This window comes from Rattus norvegicus, chromosome 4, assembly GCF_021556685.1.
Source record: "Rattus norvegicus strain SHRSP/BbbUtx chromosome 4, alternate assembly SHRSP_T2T, whole genome shotgun sequence".
NCBI lineage: Eukaryota > Metazoa > Chordata > Mammalia > Rodentia > Muridae > Rattus > Rattus norvegicus.
This window is the reverse complement of record NC_141537.1, coordinates 70398495-70425314: the sequence shown is the minus strand read 5'-3', so window position 1 is coordinate 70425314 and position 26820 is coordinate 70398495. Positions and strand designations below refer to the sequence as shown.

At 38.1% G+C, this 26820-nt stretch overlaps 1 protein-coding gene across 1 annotated transcript in view; it reads right to left on the bottom strand.

Moving 5' to 3' along the window:
* The window catches only part of Mgam2 (maltase-glucoamylase 2), a 110287-nt gene that overhangs the window by 49303 nt on the left and 34164 nt on the right, over window positions 1-26820 (bottom strand). The window contains exons 9-22 of the mRNA XM_087659713.1: window positions 24905-25017; window positions 22156-22281; window positions 20068-20199; window positions 19875-19973; window positions 16816-16929; window positions 15929-16007; window positions 13457-13574; window positions 8002-8173; window positions 7369-7485; window positions 3861-4015; window positions 3642-3726; window positions 2728-2784; window positions 1538-1662; window positions 668-756 (exon numbers count right to left, since the gene is read on the bottom strand). Coding sequence (XP_087515839.1) covers window positions 668-756; window positions 1538-1662; window positions 2728-2784; window positions 3642-3726; window positions 3861-4015; window positions 7369-7485; window positions 8002-8173; window positions 13457-13574; window positions 15929-16007; window positions 16816-16929; window positions 19875-19973; window positions 20068-20199; window positions 22156-22281; window positions 24905-25017 — 1581 coding nt within the window. The remainder of the gene's footprint in view (window positions 1-667; window positions 757-1537; window positions 1663-2727; window positions 2785-3641; window positions 3727-3860; window positions 4016-7368; window positions 7486-8001; window positions 8174-13456; window positions 13575-15928; window positions 16008-16815; window positions 16930-19874; window positions 19974-20067; window positions 20200-22155; window positions 22282-24904; window positions 25018-26820) is intronic.

Here is a 26820-nt window from a genome sequence, read left to right as displayed (position 1 = left end):
TCACATCCTTCTTATTTGAATTCTTCTGTATACAGTTCTGCTCAACCAAAAGGCCACTTTTGTCAATCTCTGTAGAACGTCAGCAGACTATTTTCTCTGAAGTCTCATGGAATTCTATGACTCCACTTGCTAACATTTAAAATATTTTAATGTTCCTTATCTTCTTTAACTGTGATCTTGTCAAGGTCAATGTTTATAGCACACTCATCTCTATGTGCTTTGCATGCAGTATAATAATAGGTATTAAATATTTATAAACTCTAATTCTATTCACCCTAACAGCTTGTCTGTTGTAGTCATATTTTATAACACAAAACAAAAGACCTACAGCATGCATATCTTTCTCAATGGTAAGTGAAACAGTGCCTTGCTAAGCTAATAACAAAAAGGCATTGCTTGATGTTGATGATGAGATGCAGTAAGGAATCAAATGCAATACTATTTATTGCTTTGGCTGTGTCAATAACACATAAGGTTTATATGTGAAGTCTATTTTAACTCCTTGTTCTTAGATGATGCAACTTTTAGAATGAGTTTTAATTTTCCAAGCTATTAAAATTTTCTATACTGAAATACACAACAGTGATAATGGATTTGGTGCCTCACTGAAGCATTTGGTGAAGAATTTTTACTAGGAATCATCTCTATGGCCAATGGGAAAATATACCTTTAGACACACCATCATCCCAGTACAGTTGGCCCTTTGCTTCTCGCTTATAATCCAAGGCAACGATGAGTCCCAAGGGATTCTTCCGGCTGAAGAAATAATTTCAAGTTCAGACAATGAACAAAGGCAGAAACAAATGAATGTGTCCCTTGATGAATCTACCCCTTGATACCTAGGGTTGTATCCTCTAGAGTGTATCTCAGAAATTGAGTCGATGTTAGCATTTTGGGAAAAGACAGGTGTGAAAAAGTAGCAGAATGTAGAAAAGAGAGACTATAACAACAACAGTGTGGTGAGGTGGGTTTGTGATCATTTTAACAATGCTTATTGGACCCTGTGACAGGTACTCTTGTGAGTGTACTCCAGATTCTGGCCTTTATATTAATTCATTTAACCCTCCCAAAGGTGCTAAAAGGTCAGGCCATCATCCTCTCCAGTTTATCAATAACAAATATGAACACAGAGACACTGTCCAACATTAACACATGTAGGATATTGTTAGGCAAGAGTCTGAATTGAAATTCTTCAGAATCTGAGCCCTGAAACTCCAAACAATATTGACCTCTGTCTCCTACTAAATTCTTCTCATGTATTGGGGGATACACTTTAAGATAATGTCTGTCCCTAGGGAAATTCTCATGAAGATTATTTTGACTATTCCTATCATCTGATTTAATCCAAATAGACAGGATGCAAAAATGAGAAGGAAAGTGAGAATATGTTTATCCCCCTGAATACAATTTGGGGCCAACCTTGAAAGATTGCTGACAGTAATCGTATTTCATTTGGCCCATGAACTCTTGGTCCTTGCTTGTCTCACCCATGAAGCCTCACTGAGCTTCAAAGTAGTAAGAAGACACTGGAGCTTACCTGGCCTCTGTGGTTATGTTTGGTTCTTGAATGGGAAATATGTAGCCACCTCGAAGGTGAAGTCCTATCCTGTCACGTGGTAGTGGCATGTCTATAAATTGTTTTCTCCATTGGACAGCCAGTCCCTAAGCAACAGAAAGAAAACAGACCAGATTGGAGATTGCAGCCAGGAAAAACCCTACAGATACTATAGTCCAATCAATTTACTTTAAAGACAAGAAGATGGAGATCTCCAAAGTGAGGTGATTTCCCCCAAGGTATATGTATAGTAGAGAGAAGAGCTGAGATACCAACCAATCCACATTGTCTACCTCACCACACTGTGTGCTATAGTTCATCTTGGCTATCTCCCACAGTCTTAAGTGTTAAAGGCTGGGTCCCTGACTCAGTGCTATTGAGTGCTATTATAAACTTCAAGGGTGGGGCTTAACATGGGCTTTTAAGTTATTAGAAGTGTGTGTTTAGTAGAAATTGTAAGGCCCTGATCTCTTCCTTTTACTGTCTGTCACGGTCTTGCCATGAGATTTTATTTCTTCTCATGCTTTTATCAAATAGACTGCCACTAGCCAAAAGAAATAGAACCAAAGACTAGAGCTTTGGAAATTGAAAGCAAAAATATAGACAACATTTCTCCTTATAACCTTGTTATCTTGTATATTTGTTATAATAACCAAAAGTTGACTGACTTATTGTGATTTCAACACTGAACTTGAATTGTCTGCTTAAACAGACAACGGTAAATGAAGTGATAGTCCCAATTATCAGCATAGCAGTTGGGTTGAGGCAGTGAGATGATATAAACATATTGCAGATAATTAGAAATGGTTTCTGCTGTGACATGAGTATTAATGTCCTTCTAAAGTTCATATGTTGGAACATAATACTGTATGTGATACTATTAAGAAATGGTTCCTCCAGACAAGTGATTGAATCATGAAATCTCAATGAGAAGCTATCATTGGTAAAGTTGAAAAGACCTTGATCTTGGATTTTATACCTTCCAAGGACTGCAGACAATAAAGTTCTGTTGTTTATAAATTGTGAAATGTGAAGGATTTTATTATACCAACTTGAATGGACTAAGAAACTTTACCCACAGTCACCTGATTGTAAAGCCTTGTGTTATCCTATGATGAACTCCCAATACTTCTGTTTTAGAATTGTTCTCTGCTAGAAACCACTTCACTTACCGTCTCATAGTCATACCAGATGGCATCTGGGATATAGGCTTTCGCTTCCTCCTTGCCCTAAGAAAATAAAGTCAGTAAGCAAGTTTAGTGCTCATGCGCGCGCGCGCGCACACACACACACACACACACACACACACACACACACAAACACACACACACCTTTATAATTTAAAGATTGCATCCACATTGTTGCCGATGGCTATCTGAATAATATTAAGAACCATTTTGCAATCCTCCTGTTATACCAGTAAAACACATGAACTCAGAAAGGCCACAAAAGCTTATTCAAAGTCATGCTGTACCTAGAAATTATGTTCATTTTGTTTCTATTTTCACACATTTTCTAGAAGCAGCGAGTTTCATTCTCAGAGTTAGGCTGTCCATGAGTTCAGAGAAGACTAAGTGAACCACATCCACAGGGGAGCAAAGTTACTTGTTGATTAGATGTAATTGAGACACCACCAGCTCAAAGAGCCTTTGTTATCTATCTTTTCTTCTGGCTTGCTATCTTAGAAAAATTTTAACAAGATAATGAGTATAATAATAATCTTTCCCCAACACCTTACTTCTCACCCTTGCCCATGGTGGCATCTTCCTGCACTCCACTTTCCCCATTACTCCTTTGCATACCTATTCTGTCTTCTCAACCCAATCTCTCAGAATGAGAAGATATCTAGATGCCCAGCACACATACACAGACCTACATACACCAAAGAGCATAGATTTAAAGGTAATTTTACAACATAGAAACTGTTTTCATCGATGCATCATTGGAACTAAGAACATTCCTAACATTCATAATTGTTCTCATTTATATTTCGACTTAAGTACAATCGTATATACTCAGCATGTAGATTTTCAGCAATGAGGACAACTGTAACACTTGCATCCCATTATTCAAGTTACAAACATACTTCATACAACACAGGAGTGATGAGGAGTCCGGGCCCCCATAAGAACTGCTCATGTACAGCCCATGTGGCTGGGTCCTGATAGAATCTATAAAACATGGAGCACACACAGAGTCAAGTGAGTGGAATTTCTAAAAGGAAGCGGCCACCCATCACATGTCTTAATGGACCTTGTCAAGGTGATTTGTGATCTGACAGGAAGGTCTTGGTCTAGAAACTCACTCATGTACCAGGGGTCTTGCTACGGTCTCTCCCAGAGTATGAGCTCGGTAGAAGAGAGTGTAGAGATACGGCAGTAAGGTATAGCGGATGTTCAAATAATGTCTCGATGATTGCAATAGCAGAGAGTTAGGGCCAAAGGCAGCAGGGTCCTGGTCCTAGGAGAAAATGGAAGCAATTAGTGAATATTTCTATTGTGATACAGAGTTTTCGCATATGAACATAGTCATGTTCTTTGGTTTGGAGAAGGATGAAATATTTTTAGAATGTTGTAGTTGTTTACTTTTTTATGGCTAAAAAATATCAAAGATAACATGACTTCTCCAATGATGTGCAAGCAAGAAGCACTTTTCACTTCACCTCGTCTTCTGAGGCCAGACTATAGCAGTCCTGGGTGACAAGAAGATACCTACGGGTTTCAGTGGATGTAAAAGAGCCAAAGGGGATTTACTCTCTTCAAAGACATTCCAATATATATCTGAGTCATTTTATATTCCACTTTGGAGATAACAATAATCATTTGATTTAAACTTAGTTTTACAATTTTTAGAAATTCATTTACTTTGGTTGCATTACCTAACTGTGATCTTCATTCTAAACCTTTTCTTTTCTCTACATTTTTGTGAATTTGCAATATTTAAGCTGTACTTTCCTCTGGAATTTTTTTAAACAATACAGTTAGTTTCATTTTTCACATCCCAAGGACAATGACCTTTGTATGTACCTTGGAATATTAATACAACATGTAAAAAGTTAATAAGGATGGATTTGTGCAAATTTTATCAAAAAACACTTCAGCAGAGATATTTTTCTACAGCCTACAAGCAGACATTTGCATCAGTAGTAAGCACTCATTTTGTTCACTCTCTATGTAGTTTGGAAGATATGATTGATATATATATATATATATATTTCAAATTCTGTATCACATGATAAAACTGAATTTTGGAAAAAAGGGTATAAATCTATTTCTTTGCTATTCTTTATAAGAGGCCCAACTACTCCCCAAACATAGTCATTTTGTGACCCTAATACAGGGTTCATAAAAACACTGAGGATAAACACAGCAGAAAATTGTGGGGCTGAGCATCCATCAACTGGTTTCCAGCTGAGAAAATCTAGAGCTCTACTGGATGCCTGGAACACTGAGATATATTCTGTAAGCCTGAAGAGTCCTGCTCAACTTAATTGATTAGTAATTAACTTAAGTACAAGTCATAAGACCAAATAGATGTAAAATCTTGTTTCTATAAGTTATTTCATTTGTTTTATGAACATATATATACATACATATATATTAAAATTTTAACACACAACTTTAAGTGTGCCAACAAAATAAGCTGAGTTTTGATGGCTTGGTAGAAAGAATGGGATATAAACAGTTTCACCACCCGTTCCTTACACTGAGCGCTAGCTAAACAATGATGCTATGAATATATTGAATCACACAAAATATAAGTTAAGTGATCCCTACTTGTTTCACCTTCAAATTTGTTTAAAATGGCATAAATAGTTCTTTGTCATAACTAGCTCTTTACCCTAGTCACCTGATGAGCTGAGTATTTTTATCTACACAAACCTTGACAAGCCAGGCTTGGTGAACACTGTCTACGTTCCCTATCCTGACTCATCTTCAGAAATGGTCATATCTTTCCAGACCACAAAGGAATAAAAAAAAACCAAGAATAAAATACTTTGAAGATTGACTCTGCATCCTCCCAGAAAGACATTTTATTGCACAAAGGCAAGAACTAAAATCAAAATGATCATGAACTTACTTAAATGAGCTGTGTTTTTTAAATTTTTGGTATATGTTTATGTTTGAGAAATGAATGTGTGTATATACTGTATACATGTTCTCATGTATGTGGATATATTTATTGTCTGAGTTGCTGTTTTTAACTTCAATGATAAAACATAATGACCATAAGCAACTTGGGGAGCAAAGGGTTTATTTTGAGTACACTTCTCTGCCATTATCATGGTCTATCATCAAAAGAAGTCAAGGCAGGAACTCAGGGCAGGAACTCAAATCAAGAACTTTGAAGTAGGAATTGATGCCTCAAGGAAGAGAAATTAAGGATAAATCCCTCTTATTTGCTCCTCATGGCTCACTCAACTGCATTTCTTATAGCTTCTAGGACCCATGGGGAGTAGCACCCCAAGTGTTCTAGGTCTTCTTGTACCTTATATCAATTATCAATCAAAAGATGCACCAATATAGGCCGATCTGGTGGTGGTAGTTTTTTTCTCAATTGAGGTCTCTAACTTATGTGAAGTTGGCATAAAACTAGCCAAAATACATACACACACACACACACACACACACACACACACACACACACACACACACACTTGTTTGGGTGTGAGTTTGGAGCTACGAAGTTGATATTGAGTGTCTTCCTTGATACACCTATTTATTGAGGCAGTATCTCTTGCTGAGGTAGAACTCAATAATTAAAGATAGTCGATCTAGCCTGTTTACTTTGAGAATTCCCTCTCTCTGCCTCTAGAACGTTTTAATCATAGGCCACTGCCATCTGCGAGCTTTAACCAGGGTCCTGGGCTTCTTAAGTCTGCTTGTCACATTTGTGCAGCAAGCATTTTACCCATTAGTTATCTCCAAGGCCACTTTAATGAGTTTATTAAAACCAACGCTGTCCAGTTTAAAATACTTTAATTGCAGCTTATTTTATTAAAAGGGGAGACAATCACTTTATTTGTTACTGTTGCATTATAAAAACCTTAAGGACTTTAAACTACTTCTGTAGACTTATCCATTAAAATATTATCTTATATAAAAAGGGTCATGGTAGAATGAATCATTGGAAGCAACAGAGGGATGATCTTCCAAACTATTCATAAAAAGAAATGTTATAACAAGATAAAAAAAATCATTTGATATCACTGACATATCCTTCCATAATCTTTCTCCCTTTCTCTATGAGTGACCTTCTTTATATTAAGCATATTAATAGTTGTATTGATATATAGATTAATATTATTAAGTCATATTAATAATTTTATATTAGTATAAAATTGATCTCACAGTGTCCCATCTTCTACAAAGTTATGACAAGTGATTGGAGCAGTGTACATTTTGTTGATTGTGGTGGTAGCATTGAATCTAGGGCCTCACATGTGCTAATTTAGTTAGTTTTAAAACAGGTCTTCATATGCAAACCAGGCTGGCCTAAAACTTGCAGTGATCTTCCCACCTCTGTTAGTTGAATGCTATGATTTACAGGCCTGTGTCACATGCCCCGCTACCAGCATAGAAGATATGCCAAAAGTTCTTACACCTTTGTGGATGCCTTTTGACTCAACATATAAATATCTCAACATATAAATATCTATCCCTCTCAACTTTTCATTTGTATACTTTGCCGTTTGACAAATTTACCTACTCTTATGAAGAAAGGTCCAGTATATAGGAGTTTTCTATAGCCCTTCTTTGAAACAAGTAGATATTATCCAAAAGTGCCCTACCACTTCTCTTGGAGGAACTCACTCTGTACTCAGGACCATTGTGATTCCTGGATAGTGGGTAAAATGCTCCAAGTTGCATCCACCTTGTGCAAAGTTCTTCTGTGACATTGTTTTCATAGCCACAGATGTTGGCTCCTACCTGAAGAATTAACACAGATACAAACAAATAATTACTAGGAAGGCAAAATCATTGGCTGTATTATTATATAGAGAAGGAAAGAGAACTCTTACTAATATTACTTAATGCTTAAAGGATGCCAAAGTCCCAGAGCAAGCCCCATTTAAATCAGAGAAACAAGAAGTTCATTATAGAATGTACTAGGAAAATGGATTAGATAGGGTGCCTATACTGAGGTCCCTTCCTCGTCATTCAGTCTCTGATCTCATACTTATCCATTCACTGATCGTCTCCTGACCGGATTTTTTTTCTTATACATTTGATTCATAGTAATTCTCTCCTAGCAACCAAGACTATATGGAAGATACACTACTGTTAACATTTATATCATTCTGTCTTCAGAACCATCTTATGGCACACACAGAAATTGATTTTACTAAAGCATAGACAATGAGACAAGTTCCTTATCCTTTCAGACACCTGAAAGAATGATAATAGAAAGAGTAAGGAAGGAGCAAGTTTGTGAATGAGGCTTACCAGGGGGATGCCAAATAGATTAAACTCAAGGATACTGGGGATAGACCATCTGAGATCATCCCAGCTGGCTGCATTGTTTCCCAGCCAATGACCAGCAAACTTGCCAGACCCAGCAAAAGTAGAACGTGATAAAAGGAAGTTCCTCTTGGAAGAGAAGACAGCATCCAGGGCCCTGAAATAAAAGTTTCAGCCAGTTGTATTTGAGGCAATCTGTGACTATCTAGAATTCAGCTTATGCCAGAGGCAGCAATGGGTTTTTCCATCAAATGGAAAACAGCAAGAATGAAAACTAGATTTGCTAAGAAGTTTGCCATTTTCAAGAGTTTCTTCTCACTTCTGTGTGAGGATTACCGTCTTGTATAAGATAATATGGGTCAGTTCCAGTCTGTGAAGATATTTTTCTGTATTCTTGATTAAAGGTTTGTTGTTTGGTTGTTTCTTGTTGTTGTTGTTGCTTTTAATAATTTCTACATCAAGTTGGATTCTGGCTCTTTTGGAGTCCAATGTATATTGTCTGCTACAGGAAGTTAGATTCTGACCCCATCTACTATAACCGCAAGGTGTTGAGGTTTTTTGTTTTGCTTTGTTTCTTGTACCCTTTCATTCAGGCCTGTGGCCTGGTTTATAATCCTGCTTCACATACTAACCCTGGCTCGGGTTCAGGTTCTGCCTTAGTGTGGACTACATGACAGTTTACCCTCATTATCTTTATTGCACCATGAATCATCATTAAGAGGAAGACGGGTTCAGCCTACTCAAAGTGAAACTGAAACAGGATTGGGCATGCAGCTGAGAGCTAACAGGACAAAGAAGGCATTTATGTAGCATGGATTAGAGAACTTACATCTTAGAAGAAAAATTTTGTTTCAGAGATCTTTCTATTTTTCTTTCTCCCCTGTCTAATTTATCATTTAATTATCATTTCTTGAGCTCTGAGAAAATCTGCCTCTTTTCATCTCAGAGAGAGATAAGTTTTACTCAGTCTAGCCCACTGTTGCTTGTCCCCAAACTCTTCTTCCAAATAAGACTGAGCTAAGCCTTCAGTAGATCCAAGACTCTAGTTCCCCCCATGCTGGCCTCATTGAATGAAAAATTTTGACTTTCGGGCAGCAAAAGTAAGTTGTAAGGAAGTAACTAAGGTTGGCCCAAAGATTTACTTTTTAAATCCAACACTACCTCATGCCCAAAGGCCAAGGTCCATTTATTTCTACTGCTTTCTAGAAATTTAACTTGTTCTTCCAAGCCCAGGCATGTCAGAAAGACACTTTGGTCTTATTGAGTCACAATTTCCTTTAAAAAAATTAACCACAGCTTTTAGAATATACTAGAATATATTAACCAAACCAATTATGCTTTTATAGTACTTTTATCACACAAAGACTCTGTCAGTGAATCAATATTAAACTCTTTTCCTTCTCAACATTCCCCTGACGCATGTGACTTAGCCAGTCTCTGTTTCAACCCTCATTGTTAGACACAAGCATCTACGAGGAAAAGCATATATATTTTGAGATGATGGTAAAAGTCTGTTTTCCTTCTCAGGGTTCAGACTGAGGCTCAGGATGCTGAACTTTATGTCTTTTCCGGAGATGCTGGTGTTGCCTGTCCTTGAACCCCACTTTGAATTGGTAGAGAATACATTAGTTAGAGATAGTTTAAAGCCAGAGAGGTAAGTAAATGAGGAGTCATTAATGAGAAAAATGGTGAGGACTTTAATTAAAAGGTGATTATGAAAGAGGAAGAGGTAATACTAATAAAATTTCAAAAGTAGAAATGAAATGAACAAAGGCTGATTTCTAAATTTCCAGTAAAAATATCAAAGATGACGTGAAGATTATCATTTGAGAGTCTGCGAGTTAACGATGGCATTGCTACTAACTGAGACACAGGATTTAAATTGATCAGTCAGAGTGTGGTGGTTAGTTTGAAAAACGAAGTAGTGTTATGTTATTGGTGCTTACTACAGTGTGAGACATTGCGAAGGGAGAAGGTGTTGAAGAAGATACTTAATGATATATACATATGCATTACATTACATGGGTGTGTCTGTGCATGTCTGTCTCTTTGTCTCTGTGTCTCATATTCTCATCCTCCCCACCCATGTTCACTTGTACATGTGTGTGGGTAAAAGTGTCCCTGGAGGCCAGAATCCCCAAGAATTGAAGTTACAGTTAACTATGAGCTGTTTAGCATGGGTGCATGAAACACAGTGCTCTGCAAGGGGTGTGCACTCTTAACCACTGACTCATTTCCACAGCTCCAGGTCTAGATATCTGTGTTCAGAAAATCAAGGTGAGGCACAGGTAGAAATGTATACTTTTAAAATCAACAAATTATAATAACATCCATGGTAGGGAATAATTGGCCTAAATGTTGGCCTAGAGTGCAAAGACAGAAGTACAAAGATAACTAGTATGTCTTATCAGTAGAAGAGCAGCTGGAAAGATTTTTAAAAATTCTCATATAGGGAAGGGGTGTGGGAGTGGGAGCCCTAGCAAGCTGCCCTGAGTGAGCACTCCAGGTGCTTCAAGTTGCACCTCCATCCATTCTTTTCATCCCGTACAAAGCTCAAGTCCAAGTGGATCAAGGACCTCCACATAAAACCAGATGCACTCAGACTAATAGAAGAAAAAGTGGGGAAGAGCCTCAAGCAAGTGGGTACTAGGGAAAATTTCCTGAACAGAACACCAATGGCTTATTCTCTAAAATCAAGAATTGACAAATGGGGGGCTGGGGATTTAGCTCAGTGGTAGAGCGCTTACCTAGGAAGCGCAAGGCCCTGGGTTCGATCCCTAGCTCCGGAAAAAAAAAGAATTGACAAATGGGACCTCATAAAACTGCAAAGCTTCTGTAAGGCAAAGGACACTGTTATTAGGACCAAACGGCAACCAACCTGAAAGGATTGAAAAGATCCTTATCAATCCTATATCTGACAGAGGGTTAATATCCAATATATACAAAGAGATCAAGGAGTTAGACTCCAGAGAATCAAATAACCCTATTAAAAATGTAGTACAGAGTTAAACAAAATTTCTCAGCTGAGGAATATCGAATGGCTGAGATGTACCGAAAGAAAAAGGAAAAAAATTCAACATCCTTAGTCATCAGGGAAATGCAAATCAAAACAACCCTGAGATTTCACCTCACACCAATGAGAATGGCTAAGATCAAAAACTCAGGTGACAACAGATGCTGGCAAGGATGTGGAGAAAGAGGAACACTCCTCCATTGTTGGTGGGATGGTACGCTGGTACAATCAGTCTGGCAGTTCCTCAGAAAATTGGACATTGTACTACCTGAAGATGCAGCCATACCACTCCTGGGCATATACCCAAAAGATGCCCCAACATATAACAAAGACACGTGCTCCACTATGTTCATAGCAGCCTTCAACAGAGGAATGGACACAGAAAATATATGGTACATTTACATAATGGAGTACTACTCAGGTATTAAAAACAATGACTTCTTGAAATTCATAGGCAAATGGATGAAACTTGAAAATATCATCCTGAGTGAGGTAAACCAATCACAAACACACACACACACACACACACGCACACGCACACACACACGGTATGCACTCACTGAGAAGTGGATATTAACCCAAAAGCTTGAATTACCCAAGATACAATCCACAGACCACACAAAGCTCAAGAAGAAGGACAACCAAAATGCAGAAGCTTCAGTCCTTCTTAAAAGGACAAAAATATTCATAGGAGGAAATACAGAGACAAAGTTTGAAGCAGAGACCATCCAGAGACTGCCCCACCTGGGGATCCAGCCCATATACATACAGCCACCAAACCCCTTGCTGATGCCAAGAGGTGCATGCTCACAGGAACCTGATGTAGCTATCTTCCTGAGAGGCTCTGCCACAGCATGACAAATACAGAGGCAAATGCTAGTAGCCAACCATTGAACTGAGAATGGGGTCTCCATTGGAGGAGTTAGAGAAAGGACAGAAGGAGCTGAAGGGGTTTGCAACCCTATAAGAACAACAATACCAACCAACCAGAGTTCCCAGGGACTAGACCACCATCCAAAGAGTACACATGGACAGACCAATGCTCCAGCTACATATGTAGCAGAGGATAGCCTTGCTTGGCACCAATAGGAGGAAAAGTTCTTGGTCCTGCCAAGTCTCAACTCCTCATTGTAGGGGAATGTCAGGGCAGGGAGGCAAGAAGGGGTGGGTGGGGAAACACCTTCATAGAAGAACGGGGAGGGTTGATGGGATAGGGGGTTTCTGGACCAGAAACCAGGAAAGACGATAATATTTAAAATGTAAATAAAAATATCCAATTTATGAAAAAGATCAGAATTCTAAAAAACAATCCTCATATATTAATGGACATGCAGGCAAGAAAGTGGTGCTACACTGAGTACAGGGTACTATGTAGAGACATCTCTCAAGGGCTAAGGGACCATGGTTTAAGGGTGGTCATGAGATACAGAGAAGTCAAGTGAGAACAGAATGAAGATTGTCCAGAAAAGCCCCTTGTCCTCCCCAAGTCACAGAGTTCACACCAGAAATGAAGAAAACAGCCCAGGAAGACTCAAATGAGCCTTTTCCTAAACATCTGGAATGTTCTCAATAGCTATTCACAGCATTTTAGTTCCCCATATCTATTGCAAACATAAGGTTTAGAATCTTTAGTTAAGCCTCAAATTTTTCTCTCTTAGGCGTAATTTTATTTTACTATCATCTAAGAGAGGAGGTGAGTGGAGTGGAGGTCAAGCCGATTTTCTATTTACAGAATCCATCACTAAAATCTTTGTCGCAAAGTGGGAAAAGGCTGGGATATTTTATCGTACATGTCTGTTTCCTTAGAAGGGATGGTTCTAGTGGTTTGACAAGTGTGTGTGTGTGTGTGTGTGTGTGTGTGTGTGTGTGTGTGTGTGTGTGTGTGTGTGTGTGTGCGTGTGTGTACATGCAAAGAAGAGAATTAAAAAGACAGGATATGGAATTAAAGAGATAAGAGAGGAGAGCAGGCTGATATATAGCATATTGTCAGATGAAAGGAAGACATGCAATTAAACTTGAATTTGAAAAACAATAAATAATTTTTAGCAAAAGTATGATCCATGAAAATTTAACTTAGCATCTTGTATTTTTTTTAACTTGCTAAACTCCGTGGTGACCTTCAGTAATGGGACCATGGCTGTTTTTCCGTTGGGGCTTCCAACTGCCTTACCTTTTATTGGCCATGAGTATCACTGAAATGACAGTTTACCTTAATCATAAAACAATCAAAATTAAACTTACACAGAAAACCAAATATTATACATCTTAAGTACTACTATATGCCAATATCTGTATTCTTATCATTACAAACAATATTTGAACAACCTATTTATGGACAAGAACACCATCTACTTCTTATCTCCCACATCCCACCTCCCACCTCCCACCTCCCCAAATCTAGAACCGGGTAGACAACCAAAGCCTTACAAGTTTGTGGCTTTTGCCATGGTGTAGCCATATAGGCTATGGACATCGTAGTGAAGGCCTGAGTAAAATTCTGTGTCCATGCAGAGGGTTCCTACCGACAGAGAGCCATCCAGGATGCCTGGAGAAAACACATAGCAGTGGGGATAATTCTCCCATCAAACAACTGTAACCAAGTACACATCTAATCCTTTTCCTCGTTATTATACCTTTACCAATCCTCTGACAAAACTCTTTCCATATTTTAAATGTTGTTCTTCACTGTTTCTATATTGTCTACATTGAACCAGCTATGATTCTTTGGAACTCACAAAGGATGGGGGAAAGTGAAGGCATCTAAGTAACCTTCTGGAAGCACTATGCTTCCTGTGTGACAAGGAACAAATTAAGATTAAAACTTCCCCACGTCCATGCTGATAAAAGACTTGAAGAAGGAACTTAACTGGATGATAAGCTGTGGGGAAAATTCTATTTATTGCAGTTTGTGAGAGTCGCAACTATGCTAATTGTGAGCAGAATATTAAAATTTTCCTAAGGCCAGAGGTAGTCACATCTGTATCATTGTCATGCTAACATCATCAGAAGTGGCTCAGTTAGGAGGCAATGTGACTAGTCCCATGTGAATGAACAAATGACTGTGGGGACAGAATGAAGTGTGTCTGAGTAACCAGACAGTGATTTGATGGGACTTTATGGAGAAAAACAAAAACAAAAGACTCACCGAGAATAATCTTAGGAGATTTAGAAACAAAAATGGTAAATAGATGTAGAATGGCAATAACAGGGGTAGGAGACACAGACCAAGTAGAGAAGAATGAAGCTGTTAGGTAAGCATGCTGAAGAGTTTGCAAACATTTAAATTGCTTACACACACACACACACACACACACACACACACACACACACACACACACACTTCAGCACCAGTAATCAAAGGGGACCTGAGAAGCAAGTAAACCTTAGTTTCAGGGATTTATAAAAGATAGATATAAAGAAGAACATTGTTAGAGACTGTCCAGATGCCCATCTACTCCATAGTATTCTAGAAGCTCAAGTCCTTGTTACGAAGATTAACTTCCCTAGAAGTCAATGTGTGCCTATGAGACAAGATTCTGGCAAGGAAATATGAGCAATGTAAGGAAGAAAAATACTCCATCTGATTAGATCCTCTTTGCCTTCTCCCCCTTCACTGATAAAACTAGACCTAAAAGCTCTCATCAGGGGAGAATGAGACAATGCAAGAAACAAGATCTTTGATCCTCAGCTTGGATTCACACCACCCACCCCTCACTACAGGATGACTTAAGCGAAACACACACTTCTATAGAGTCAATCCACTGAGCCCGTGGGAGTTCCCTCTTCTCATACCATAGACTGTTCTATGTTGTCTATCAATGATTGTTGATCTTCATTGTCAACATGACTGAATTTACAACAGATCCAGTGCATTCAGGGTAGTATGGCTCCAGACTTGACTGGATTTAGAATCCAAAATGTAGGAGAAACACAGGTTTGTCTGTGAGGATGCTTCTGGGGAGATTGAACTGGAAGTGCCGACCTGAGGGTGGATAGTTAAGTACCTGGAAGCTTGCCAAGTACCAACATTCATCTCTCTCTGCTTTCTGTTCATTCATGAATAGCTACCATAATACACTATATTCCTCTTATCTGTTAGCCAGAATAAACCCTTTACTCCTGAAATGATCTTTACCAGGAATTTTGCCACAGAAATAAAAAAATCTAATGAACACACTACCTTAGTCCTACGTAAACACACATTTTTCAAGAGACAAGAAAACCAGTCTTGACTTGAAATAGAACCAAAAAATAAGACATTGAAGGAGCAATTGCGGTCAACACATACTACTAATGAGAAAAGAGAGAGGGGAAAAGGAAAAAAAGGAAAGAAAAATTACAAATCTACTTTAATTCAATGAACTCTTCTGGAGTATTATAAAATTCTCATATGATTTTTAAAAAAATCAAGCCACTTTAATGCCAGTCTCCATGAAATATGGGAGTGTTTGGTGATTCAAACTATGGTTAATAAAAAAGGAAAGGAGGAGGGAAAAGCAGAGAAAGACAGAGGGATAGAGGGAAAAAGAAAGAGGAGATATACATTTTAGATATGTAGTTTGTGCCTTAGAGTGTTTAAAAGTTCTCACACAACTCAAAACACAGTCTCCTGAGAGCTTTGGATGCAGTGAGCTGGATAAAAGAATTTAGAACTCTTGTGTTCAGAGCCACTGAGTGATGCAAGGGCAAGGGCTCAGATGAATTCTTTAACCACAAGTTGCCCTTTGACATAAAGAGAAATCTGAGGCCAACAGGTTCCATATAGAATTGGTGAGAAAGTGGTTCAGATGTCTGGGGACTCATTAGGTAGGGAAGCTAACTCTGTTCCTGGCCAGGCTGAGTAGCACTGAAGTCACTTCAGTGTGTCTAGTCCCTGCATCGAGGGCTAACAGAACTTACTGGGAGTGAAGGGAGGGTGGTTCAAGTTATTTAACTCGCACTCGGGAGCTGGGGGGAGCGTGGCTAGTTCATCCATTTCCTTCAAAAACAAAACACACAAGATGGTAAATGCATTGATATAAAGCAAGCTGGACAGGAAGTGCTTATAACTAGAAGCCAGGATATCTGGATCTCCTCTTTCAAGGATTTTAAATAACCTCTGCAGCTTTCCTTGGCCTCTGTTTAATTTTTATAAAAATAAGTTACTAAATAATAAAAATAAGTTACTAACCTAAAGTTGCATTGAAGTATTATACATACAGTTCCAAGTGACATTGAATATATTTTAAGTTTTAAAAGTTTATTTAATTTACTAATTAAGAAAAATAATTTCAAGAGCTGACCTTTGCCTTGAAAACTATAAGATTTTACTGCTGATGTTGATGCTTGAATGTATCCTAAAAACAAAGGACGGGCTAATTTTTTTTCTCCTTTTATTTTCTCTGTCTTATATTTCACAGGGGAACAATTATAGAACATAACTGAAGTTTTCCAAGAAACCTTCCCAGTTTTCCACAATAAAAACCACAAAGCCCCTATGATTATATCTTAATGAACCAATGCTATAAATACACCAATCATCACCTTTAATGAAGCTATATTTAAATTGAAATGGAGTAAATAAAGAAAAAGTGGAATTCTTTGAGAAAGCAAAGGACTTTGTCAAACGAAACAACCAGTTGGTGGCAAACATGGAGTAAGAACATGGGTTTTAGGAGCCTAATTTTCCAGGTATATCCTTGGCATGGAGTAAAAGAATCATACTGTTATAGATCAGGGTCAACCTCTATATGAAATTTTGGCATGTTTACTTCCAAAGGGTATTTGCATCTGAAATGATAACTTACAATCCACACACCATCAAACTCCAGACGGTTGTAAAATTCAGTGACCTGCTGGGTCCACCATGGAAGAGAGGCTGGATTGGTAAAGTCGGGAAAGACTGACTCTCCTGCATAACCCTGTAGACCAAAGAGAAAGGTGGTGGCAGTACATGCAATGGTTCCGTTGGTCATTGATTTGACACCACTAATTTTTTTTTACCAGAAACCTCATATTATTATTTAGAGTCAGATCTGTCATTCTGCCAGCAAACTCCAAATAATCAGTAAAATACATGCAAGGATCCAAATGAAGAAAAGAAGAAGAAAGGCCAACTGGTCAACTGAAGATCTACTATCCATGCCTTTCTATTTAAAAAGGTAAACTTTCAGTATGTCAGGCCAATTACAAGATTTGTGTGATAATATCTTCTCTATATGACTAGGAAGCTGACCTCATGAAAGCCAAACAATGTGGTTACCTAAATAAGACTGGAGCACTGGCAACAACAATTGACATATGAGTATAGAGTAATTTCTCAAAGTCCCACTCCTAGATGAAGGGTTATGACAATTAATCAATGGTTGATGGGAAGGTAAGAATCAGACTTTCACCATGGTGACCCCTTTGATAGACCATCCAATCCCAAGAGGTCCTCTCTAAACACATATATATGGGGGTAAAAAACAAATCAACTCAGCAGGTTGTATTATAATTTTATATGAATACATTGGTAACAATAATAATTAAAGAGAAGGCCATGAATTTGAGGAGTAAGGAAGGACATGGGACGTGTTGGAGTTTGAAAGAGAAGGTAGAACTAGTCTATGGGGGGAGGGCGGCAATGGGGGGAGGGTTGGGAGGGGAACACCCATAAGGAAGGGGAGGGGGGAGGGGGATGTTTGCCCGGAAACCGGGAAAGGGAATAACACTCGAAATGTATATAAGAAATACTCAAGTTAATAAAAAAAAAAGAAAGAAAAAAGAAAGAGAAGGTAGAGAATAGTGTAAATATAGTCACTTATTCACATGAAAATTCTCAAATAATAAATTTTTAAAAATTAAAATAAAATTCTGTAAAGTCCAAATGTTAAATAGTTCAAGAGGATGGCTAAGTATGTTTAATATATTGCTAATTTAATATGTTGATTTTGGTGTGTAAATAATATTTTGGAAATACTTGAATAAAGTTACCCTTATTCCTATAAAAAGTTTTTAATATAATCTCTCTGTTTTCTTCTGCATCTGTAGAGTAGCTATATTCTCCACAAATTGCAAAAAGCTATATACATAGACAAATTATTAAAATTTTGATTTACAGGAATATAAACTTTAGTACAACAATCTTGATAAATTTCTCAATACATTTAGAGATGGGGATTTGGAATGATGTCACACTCATATAATTTAATGATTATATTTATTAAGGTGCAAGGAATTCTTTTTCAAAATGTGTTCCTTGACATTTTCATTCCTGTAAAAGAAGCATTCTCATCACTTCTGATCCCTCTCCTCCCTCATCTCCTTCCCATCCCTATCAACCCCCTCTCTTCCTTACAAATCTATTTTCCATATTCATATATAATTATTTTGTTTTGAGATCCAACAGCTTTAATGAGAACCACTATAAAAAGCAAACAATTCTCAAAACAGAAGATATGTGCTTACAATTCCTGTTTTAAATATGTTGGGCTTTTGATTCTGTTTTAGTTGATGGGTACCAAGTAGTAACTAGAGGCAATTTTTACATCCTGGGGAATAAGTGGTTGTGAAACAGAATGCCCAACAGCATTATAAGCTGAGAGGAAGCCAACCTATTCTTACACAATGCATTTGCAACATCCTCCATCTTGCCTCTACTGCTATTACCTCTGTCAGTGTCTGGTTTTTTTTATTATATATGTTTTTATTTACATTTCAAATATTATCCCCTTTCCCAGTTTCCTGTCCATAAACCCTTATCCCATCCCCCTCCCCCTTCTTCTATAAGCGTGTTCTCCCACCCACCCACCCGTTTCCTGCTTCCCCACCCTTACATTCCCCTACACTGGGGGATTTGAGCCTTGGCAGACCAAGGGCTTCTCCTCTTATTGGTGCCCTACAAGTCTGCCAGTGTCTTAGTACAAATGAATACCCTTATTCACTGGTCAATGGAATCAATCATCTCATCATTTATTTTAGTTATAAAAATACCATATTGTACTAAAATGGCTCACCCAGTGGGAATGAATTTTAGATAATAACATTTTTTATTTGACAATAGATAGCCATGATATTTACTAATACATGAAAATTAGTCTGTCTGGTGCTTTAGAGATTCATAGCCATAAAATAAACAGTGAAAGAAGAGGCTTGGTTTGGAAGAAGAACTTTGCGTGGCTTCATAGAAAATAAAAGCAACAATAAAAAGTAATTAGAGTGAACAAAGTGAGCAAAGCTAAGCGAGATGAGTGAAGGGCAGGCTATTTACAAGCCCCAAAAGATAGTTTTACAAAGTAAACAATCCAAGAACTCTAAATACTGCAAAATGACATACATTTCAGAGATTAACTACAACTTTTATAAATTTCACATAAGTCAGTCATCTGGATTCACCTTATGTGTAATTGGAATAGAAGGTTAGCTACACGATTCATTTGAAAGTACCCAGTCTTACAAGTACCTCTGTCCTAAAAAGCAGTTCCTTGATATCCAGAGTCTAAAGCTGATACTATAGATTCAAGCCTGGCTATGAGTCTTGTATAAATTAAGAAGTATATTAACTGAACTAGACTCTAAATGCATCACGAACTTCTTACTACAGGACTAAAGTCGAATTTAATATCTCAGGGAAGAGAAACTGAAAGTAAGTCACTCTTAAAGTAATTTTCTACTAATAGTATGTTTCTGTTATCTGAAATATTAGTGAGTCTGGGGCTAGCTTTTTATATCCCTAAGAATTTTAATAACTCTACTGTCATATCTATTTGTTTAAAATAGAAAAACTACCAAAGTCATAAAAGTAGCAGTATTACGACTTGCCTATCATATAAAAAGTAAACCTTTACTCCAACTGTTATATAATCTGAAGTTTTTGAGAAATTACCTCCCCAGTAGCAAAGCCTCTGGAGCTCATGATCCAGACTCTGTTCTTGCTTCCATTGAAGTAGACCTCGTCATTAGTATTGCTGATGATGCCAGGATTCTAATAAATAAGAAGGGTATAAATATTGCTCTGTTAAGTGTCTTTTGCAACTTGAGAGCAAAAATAAGGCACCAAGATAAGTGTTTGAACATACCAGAATAATTACATATTTCTGTCCATTATCATGTAGGTCCTTTGCAAAATCTGAGAGCTGGGGGTAAGCCTGTTCATCAATAGTGAAATCTCTACTTCCATTCATGTAGTCTATGTCCGAGTATTGCACATCCTGAAAGACAGTTCTGGGCAGTGAGAACTTAGGAAATATTATTTTGTTAATTGAAGAGGTTACAACTCTGATTCCTACCCATTAAAAAGAGAAGCCACAGAGCTCCATAATCTTGGGATTTTTGAAGCTTCTGTGGCTCCTAGAAATGAATAAGCTGTCTTCAAAAGATCCATCTACTCTCAGTCTGTAGCTGACAGAAGGATATCAGGAGATACCCTGAAGAACTTAGGATAGAAAGTATATCTTGTTTACCCTTGTAATTTAAGGACTTGGATGCTGGTCATATATCAGGTACTTATTAAGTGTATATTTCAATGAACATGTGAGGCAACTTATAACCACAAAACTTTAGATCTCAAACATCAAGTCAAAACATATGTTTATAAGAAGAGAAAAGGGTATTTTGCTCTATTAAACCAAGGAATGACTAATAATGTTTAGTTACACAGAGATATAGAGATTTAACTAACTAAATTATCATATTGTATTGTTTGTTTGCACACCATGTTAGCACAGGATGCTGTTTTTAATGAGACTGGACTATTAAGAAGTTAAATGCTATTTCCCAGTCACTTGAATAGAGAGGTAAAGGCTAACTGGGGTTTGATGTAGGCACTTGAATCTGGATATTCTTTGTTTTCCAATATTCCTTTTACCTCATGATCATGTGAAAGTCTATCATATGTTCTTCATATGGCTTGAGGCTTGTCGCCCAATGTGGTATCATCTGCTCTGATCAAAAGCTGTTAAGTAGGTCCTAGGTGCCACACATCGTCACAGAGAGGGAGTTCCCAATCAGTAAAGAAGTGCTTATTTGTTCCTGATCTGATAGTACCAGCAGACACATGGGAAGACAGACCAGAAAGACCACTACAAGTAGAGTCACAAGACTATGCATATAAATTGGCCCTTCTGCTTAGTAGTGTGATCCTGGAAAAGGAACCTTACATTTTCTCATTCATAAGAGTGATAAATAAAAGTTAGCCAAGACTGTGAATGCCATTCTTCACTAATATAAGTACATAAAACTTTGCTTCAATTCTTTCTGGAATTGAGTGATTTCAGATTGTATACATGCAGAATGTAGAATCAAACACAAATATTTTCCCCTTCTTACAAAACAATATGGTGGAAATATTTCTCCTAGGAAAACTTGATGGCTGTATCTGCCATCTTGGGTTCTCTGAGATCAAACTAGTCATTTCTACCCATGTAGTCTCTCTCTATATATATATCTATATATATATATATATATCTATATATAGAGAGAGAGTATATATATATATATATATTTATATATATATATATCTGCACTAGTTCTGAATCATAAAGTTAGTCCTGAAGGAATTCTGACAACTTCACTGGCCATGTGATGAGTTTATTAGACATTTAGACACTTGGCGTTATCTTTTGATTTAAAGGAGAACTTTGAACACCATAAATACTTTGCAACCATGGAGATTCAGAGTTAATCTGGAAAGAGAGTTTTCAAGGTCAGTGTGAAATTAGCTTACTGCAAATCATTGTTGTTATCTTCAGTTCTTGCTTACCACATCACCATGTGTTGATTTCACTCATAAAATTACTGCTAAATTTGATGATGTCTGTGCTGAGAGATAGATGCCTCCCGTGCCTTATGTAAAGCATTTCTCACCCCAAACTCCCCAAGGTAAAGTGTTAAATTCTTATTATTTAAAGATAGAAACCACAATATTAACTAACCCAACATTGCAGGGAGATATGAAGAGATGAGACTAAAATTCAAATCCTTTGGCTCTATGAACACTGCCATTTACCTGGGCATATGAACAATTCAGTATGTGTGTAATAATAAGGGCTGTGTGTACTTCTATCAATCTATCATTTTACTTACTTTTTTTTTATTAGAATGGAATGTAAAGAAAAAGGAAGAAACGAGATCAAATCTAAACCCTGATAAGAAAAGCCTCAGCTTACATATGGGATCTCAGCATCACGGTTTCGCTGTACAACCTGTCTCAGCCCATCAATGCCACCATAATCCCTGCGGCTGAGCTGAAAACCAAGGCTCCAATAAGAAGGCAAGAATGGTCGACCAACAACCTGGGAAGACAGATAAAATAGCATCTGAGCTCTTACAGCAAATGCTAATGTACATTGCAGCATCGAGTCCATCTGAATCACTTATTCCTTTTTGTTTCTATAAAGTCCTCAGGTCTAAAATTGCCTGAAACTAAAGGAAACTCCAAAGCCCAAGTCTGTCATCCCTTAAAATATCTATCGAAATGTACCCCAACAGCAGCAACAACGGTAAACAATAGGACTTTTCAGAGTATTTTGAGCTAATAATGTCATCCTGTGGCAGTAGATTGTAGTCCCTTTGTGGGGTTGAATATCAGACATCCTGTATATCAGATGTTTACATTATGATTCATAACAGGAGCAAAATTTACAATTATGAAGTAGCCATGAAATAATGTTATGGCCACCACAACATGAGGAATTATGTTAAAATATCACAGCATTAGGAAGATTGAGAATGACTGTCCTAGGGAAAGGAAATGTGCTAGAGATGTAGTTCAGTTGGTAGAGTGTTTGCCTAGCATCCAAAAGAATGTGGGTTGAACATTAAAAATAATTGGAGGAAAGGGGAAAATAGCCATTGTTCTGTCTGGCTGCAAGGTGGTGTCTTAATTTTTTTTTCTTGTTGCTTTAATGAAATATCCCAATGAAAGCAACTTAAGGGGAAAAGTTTTTATCCTGTCTCATTACAGTCCATCGTGGCAGGGAAGTGAAGGTAGCAGAAGGTTGAAGCTGCTGGTCATGCTGCATCCACAGGTGAGAGAGACAGAGTGGGAGGCATGGAGGAAGCAATGAATGCTTTCATTGCTCTCTCCATTTTATAACCTGCCCAAGAAATACCCTCATCCGTTCTCAAGATAAGTCTTAGGATATAATTAATGTAATCAAATAGTTCTCTATAGGCCCATCTCCTAGATAATTCTAGGTTGTCAAGTTGATCATTAATACTAATCAACTAACAGTTGGTATTTTGTTTGGTTGTTTAGTAGTGGTGCTGAGAATAGAGACAAGAGTCTCATGTACGGCAGACACCCACTCTACCACTGGGCTGTAACTCTGGACTTGATAAGCAGTAATATTCATTCATTTAATATTATCTCAGTATTTGCAGTCACACTGAGACTATGACACAAAGCAAACAGTATTCCTGTATTCATGGACCTTGAATAAATACAGCTCATGGAGTTGCAGATGGTCGTGTTTGACAGTAGGGGAAGAGTAAGAACTGATGAGGCACGTGGATGATAGGTGGAGAAATGCTATGTGCTTGAAATATTAAAAAATTCCAAGTGCTTCAAGCCAACACTGTGAGAAGACTAGAATCCTGTCCCACATTTTTCTAAGAGTCCCTGTCCTCCTAATCAGAAGCTTTCTCCCATGCGACTTAATCCTATACAGTTTATTTGGACCTCATCTGCAGCCTTTAATACAGAATGCTTCTGGTTATCATCAACTAGGACTATATTTTGTTTTATTTTATTATAGATTTATAAGGATTTAGAAGCGTCTTTAATAACCTTATATGTCGCCTTGAAGGTGTCACTTCACAATTCTTTGTGGATTATTCTTTGAAGTAAGATTAGACTAAAAGTTGTCTAGTTTCCTTCTATCCTGCATTTTGAATAAAATAAAGGTAGGATTTATCTTGTGTAATTCTTTCTTGCTCTTTTATTTATTTGCTGCTTAAGTGAACTTTGCTGATTTGTGGCCTTGGGTCTTTGAAATGGTTGATTTTTAACCAGGGGCACACTAGGAAATGGAAAATTATTTTAAAAAGGCAGAGCCTTTTATCCTGTGCTAGCACCAGCACCTGTAGGGTCATGTGGCATTGTGGGGTACTTTGATCTTAGCAGTTCCAGGTTGCCCCAAGTACTTTCAGACCCAGTCGATCCACGAGCTGTTCCAGGATGGCAAGTCCTCAGAGTTACTTTCAGCACCCATGGGGCCATTTATTAGTTATCATTTATCATTTACATTTATCTCCGATTAGTATCTCTCCCAGCAGCTCTCTACTAGCTGTGAACTTTCTGGTTCCAGCTACCTGGTAAAAATCAAGACTCAACAAACTACAACCCAACAATCAGATTTATATGTTAAATTCTCAATGCAATAAATTCACACAAATTCATAACCAATTGATAAATATATAAACTACCCACCTAGATAAGATAAATTGATCTATAAAAATCCATCCCTTAAGAAATATTCACAACAACCAGTATCTATGTAGAGATGCATGGTGAGGATCATTTACGTCTGCCTCCATGTTGTCTCTCCTCCTTTCTGCCTCTCCCTCTCCTTCTAAAAACACTGTTCCTGCCTCCCTTCCTTCTCTTCCAATGGCAGGCCTCATTTTATCTTGTGTCTGCCTTCACCTACATAATGACATCAACTTATAGACAATGGGCATGTGTGGGAAGCAGAATTAAACTTCTTTTTGCAATTCTCAAGGGTTGCTGGATAGTGTGTCCAGTGATGCAGAAACCATCCAGTTAATTCATTAAAGAAAAAATGATAAAATCCTTGAAAGCTCAGCATTTGCACCCGTCTTGTCCACTACTGCTTTAACTTTTGTCTTGCTAACCCTAAACAATATATATGAGAAAATAGCAACAAACCCACAGAAAGGAGGGTAGAGCCATACCTCCAGGTACTCCTGAACGACTTGCTCTGGCGTGTTTCCCAAGAAGATGTAAAAGTCAAGAATTCCCCCAGTTGTGCGGTAAGTAATGGCAGGAGCAGGCTGAAGTGTGACCTCTGGGAGGATTAGAAAGAACGATTAGAAGAATGGAGAAGTTAGAGAAAGAATGGAGGAGTTAGAGAATGAATAGAGGAGTTAGAAAAAGGACTGAAGAAGCTGAAGGGGTTTGCAACCCATAAGAAGAGCAACAATATCAATCAAGCAGGACCCCACCTCTCGCCACTGATCTCCCAGGGAGTAAACCACCAACAAAAGAACACATATGGAGGGACCCATGACACCAGTCACATATGTAGCAAAGGATAGCCTTTTTGGCCATCAATGGGAGGAGAAGCCCTTGGTCCTGCAAAGGCTTGATGCCTAGTGTGGGAAAATGTCAGGACAGGGAGACAGAAGTGGGTGGGTGGGAGGGGGAGCACCCTCATAGAACTAGAGGGAGGGAGGATAGGATAGAGGGTTTCCAGAGGGGAAACCATAAAAGGGGATAACATTTAAAATGCAAATAAATAAAATATCCAATAAAAAAAGAATGATTAGAGTCATTTGGAAATGCACCTCTCTGAAACATGAGTAGCTGAGGTGTTCTAAACATTTTCAAAGGAAAATGAATCATATGCATTTGTTTTATCTAAACTCTGTTAATTTGAAGAAGATACCCATCCAAAGTGGAATTTTACCTTGTTTCATGTTGCTTATGAGGAAAAAAGAGAAAATTTTGTTATTTCTGGCTCCATTAAAATAAATTTCTATGATATATGAGTGGTTTAAAGCAACAGAAAAAATTGGGAAACTTATTAGATGAATTTGATTACAGTGTACATACACACACACCTACACACATGGGGGGGAAAGGAAGGAAAAAGAGGGAGAGGGGAGAGGGAGAGGGAAGAGGGAGAGAAGAGAGAGAGACAGAGACAAAGAAAGACAGCACAGGGAGAGAGACAGACAGACAATCAGACCGAGTTATATTTTAAAATAAATAATGCTTCTTGGCACACCATTAATTATAAGCTTCAGCAAGATGACTACAGAAAGGTGCTATGAGATAGTGTACCAACCCGGCCTGCTGCCTACAGGCAGACAGTATGATGCATGTAGGAGTCTACAGCCATTTTTGCACACCAAGAAATCTTATTATCCACAATATATTAGGAGAAACATTCCATCAGAGAAAGTCCCTGAAGTAGTTTTCTAAGTGTTTCTAAGCCTGAGCTGGTCTTCTGAACAGGTTAAACTGATACCAGGTTCCAGTTTCAGTGGAAGCCCTTCCACGCGACCCCTGCTGTTAAGTGAAGTCTCACAACAGGAGCCGGATGTAGATCGCTCCTGAGAGACACAGCCAGAATACAGCAAATACAGAGGCGAATGCCAGCAGCAAACCATTGAACTGAGAATAAGTCCCCCGTTGAAGGAATCAGAGAAAGAACTGGAAGAGCTTGAAGGGGCTCGAGACCCCATATGTACAACAATGCCAAGCAACCAGAGCTTCCAGGGACTAAGCCACTACCTAAAGACTATACATGGACTGACCCTGGACTCTGACCTCATAGGTAGCAATGAATATCCTGGTAAGAGCACCAGTGGAAGGGGAAGCCCTGGGTCCTGCTAAGTCTGAACCCCTAGTGAACTAGACTATGGGGGGAGGGCGGCAATGGGGGGAGGGTGGGGAGGGGAACACCCATAAGGAAGGGGAGGGGGGAGGGGGATGTTTGCCCGGAAACCGGGAAAGGGAATAACACTTGAAATGTATATAAGAAATACTCAAGTTAATAATAAAAAAAAAGTAATTCTGGCTGTTCTCTCTTGGAATCTGCTGTTTTCAGAAGAGAAAACAGAGGGTGAGTGCATCTGGGAGAGAG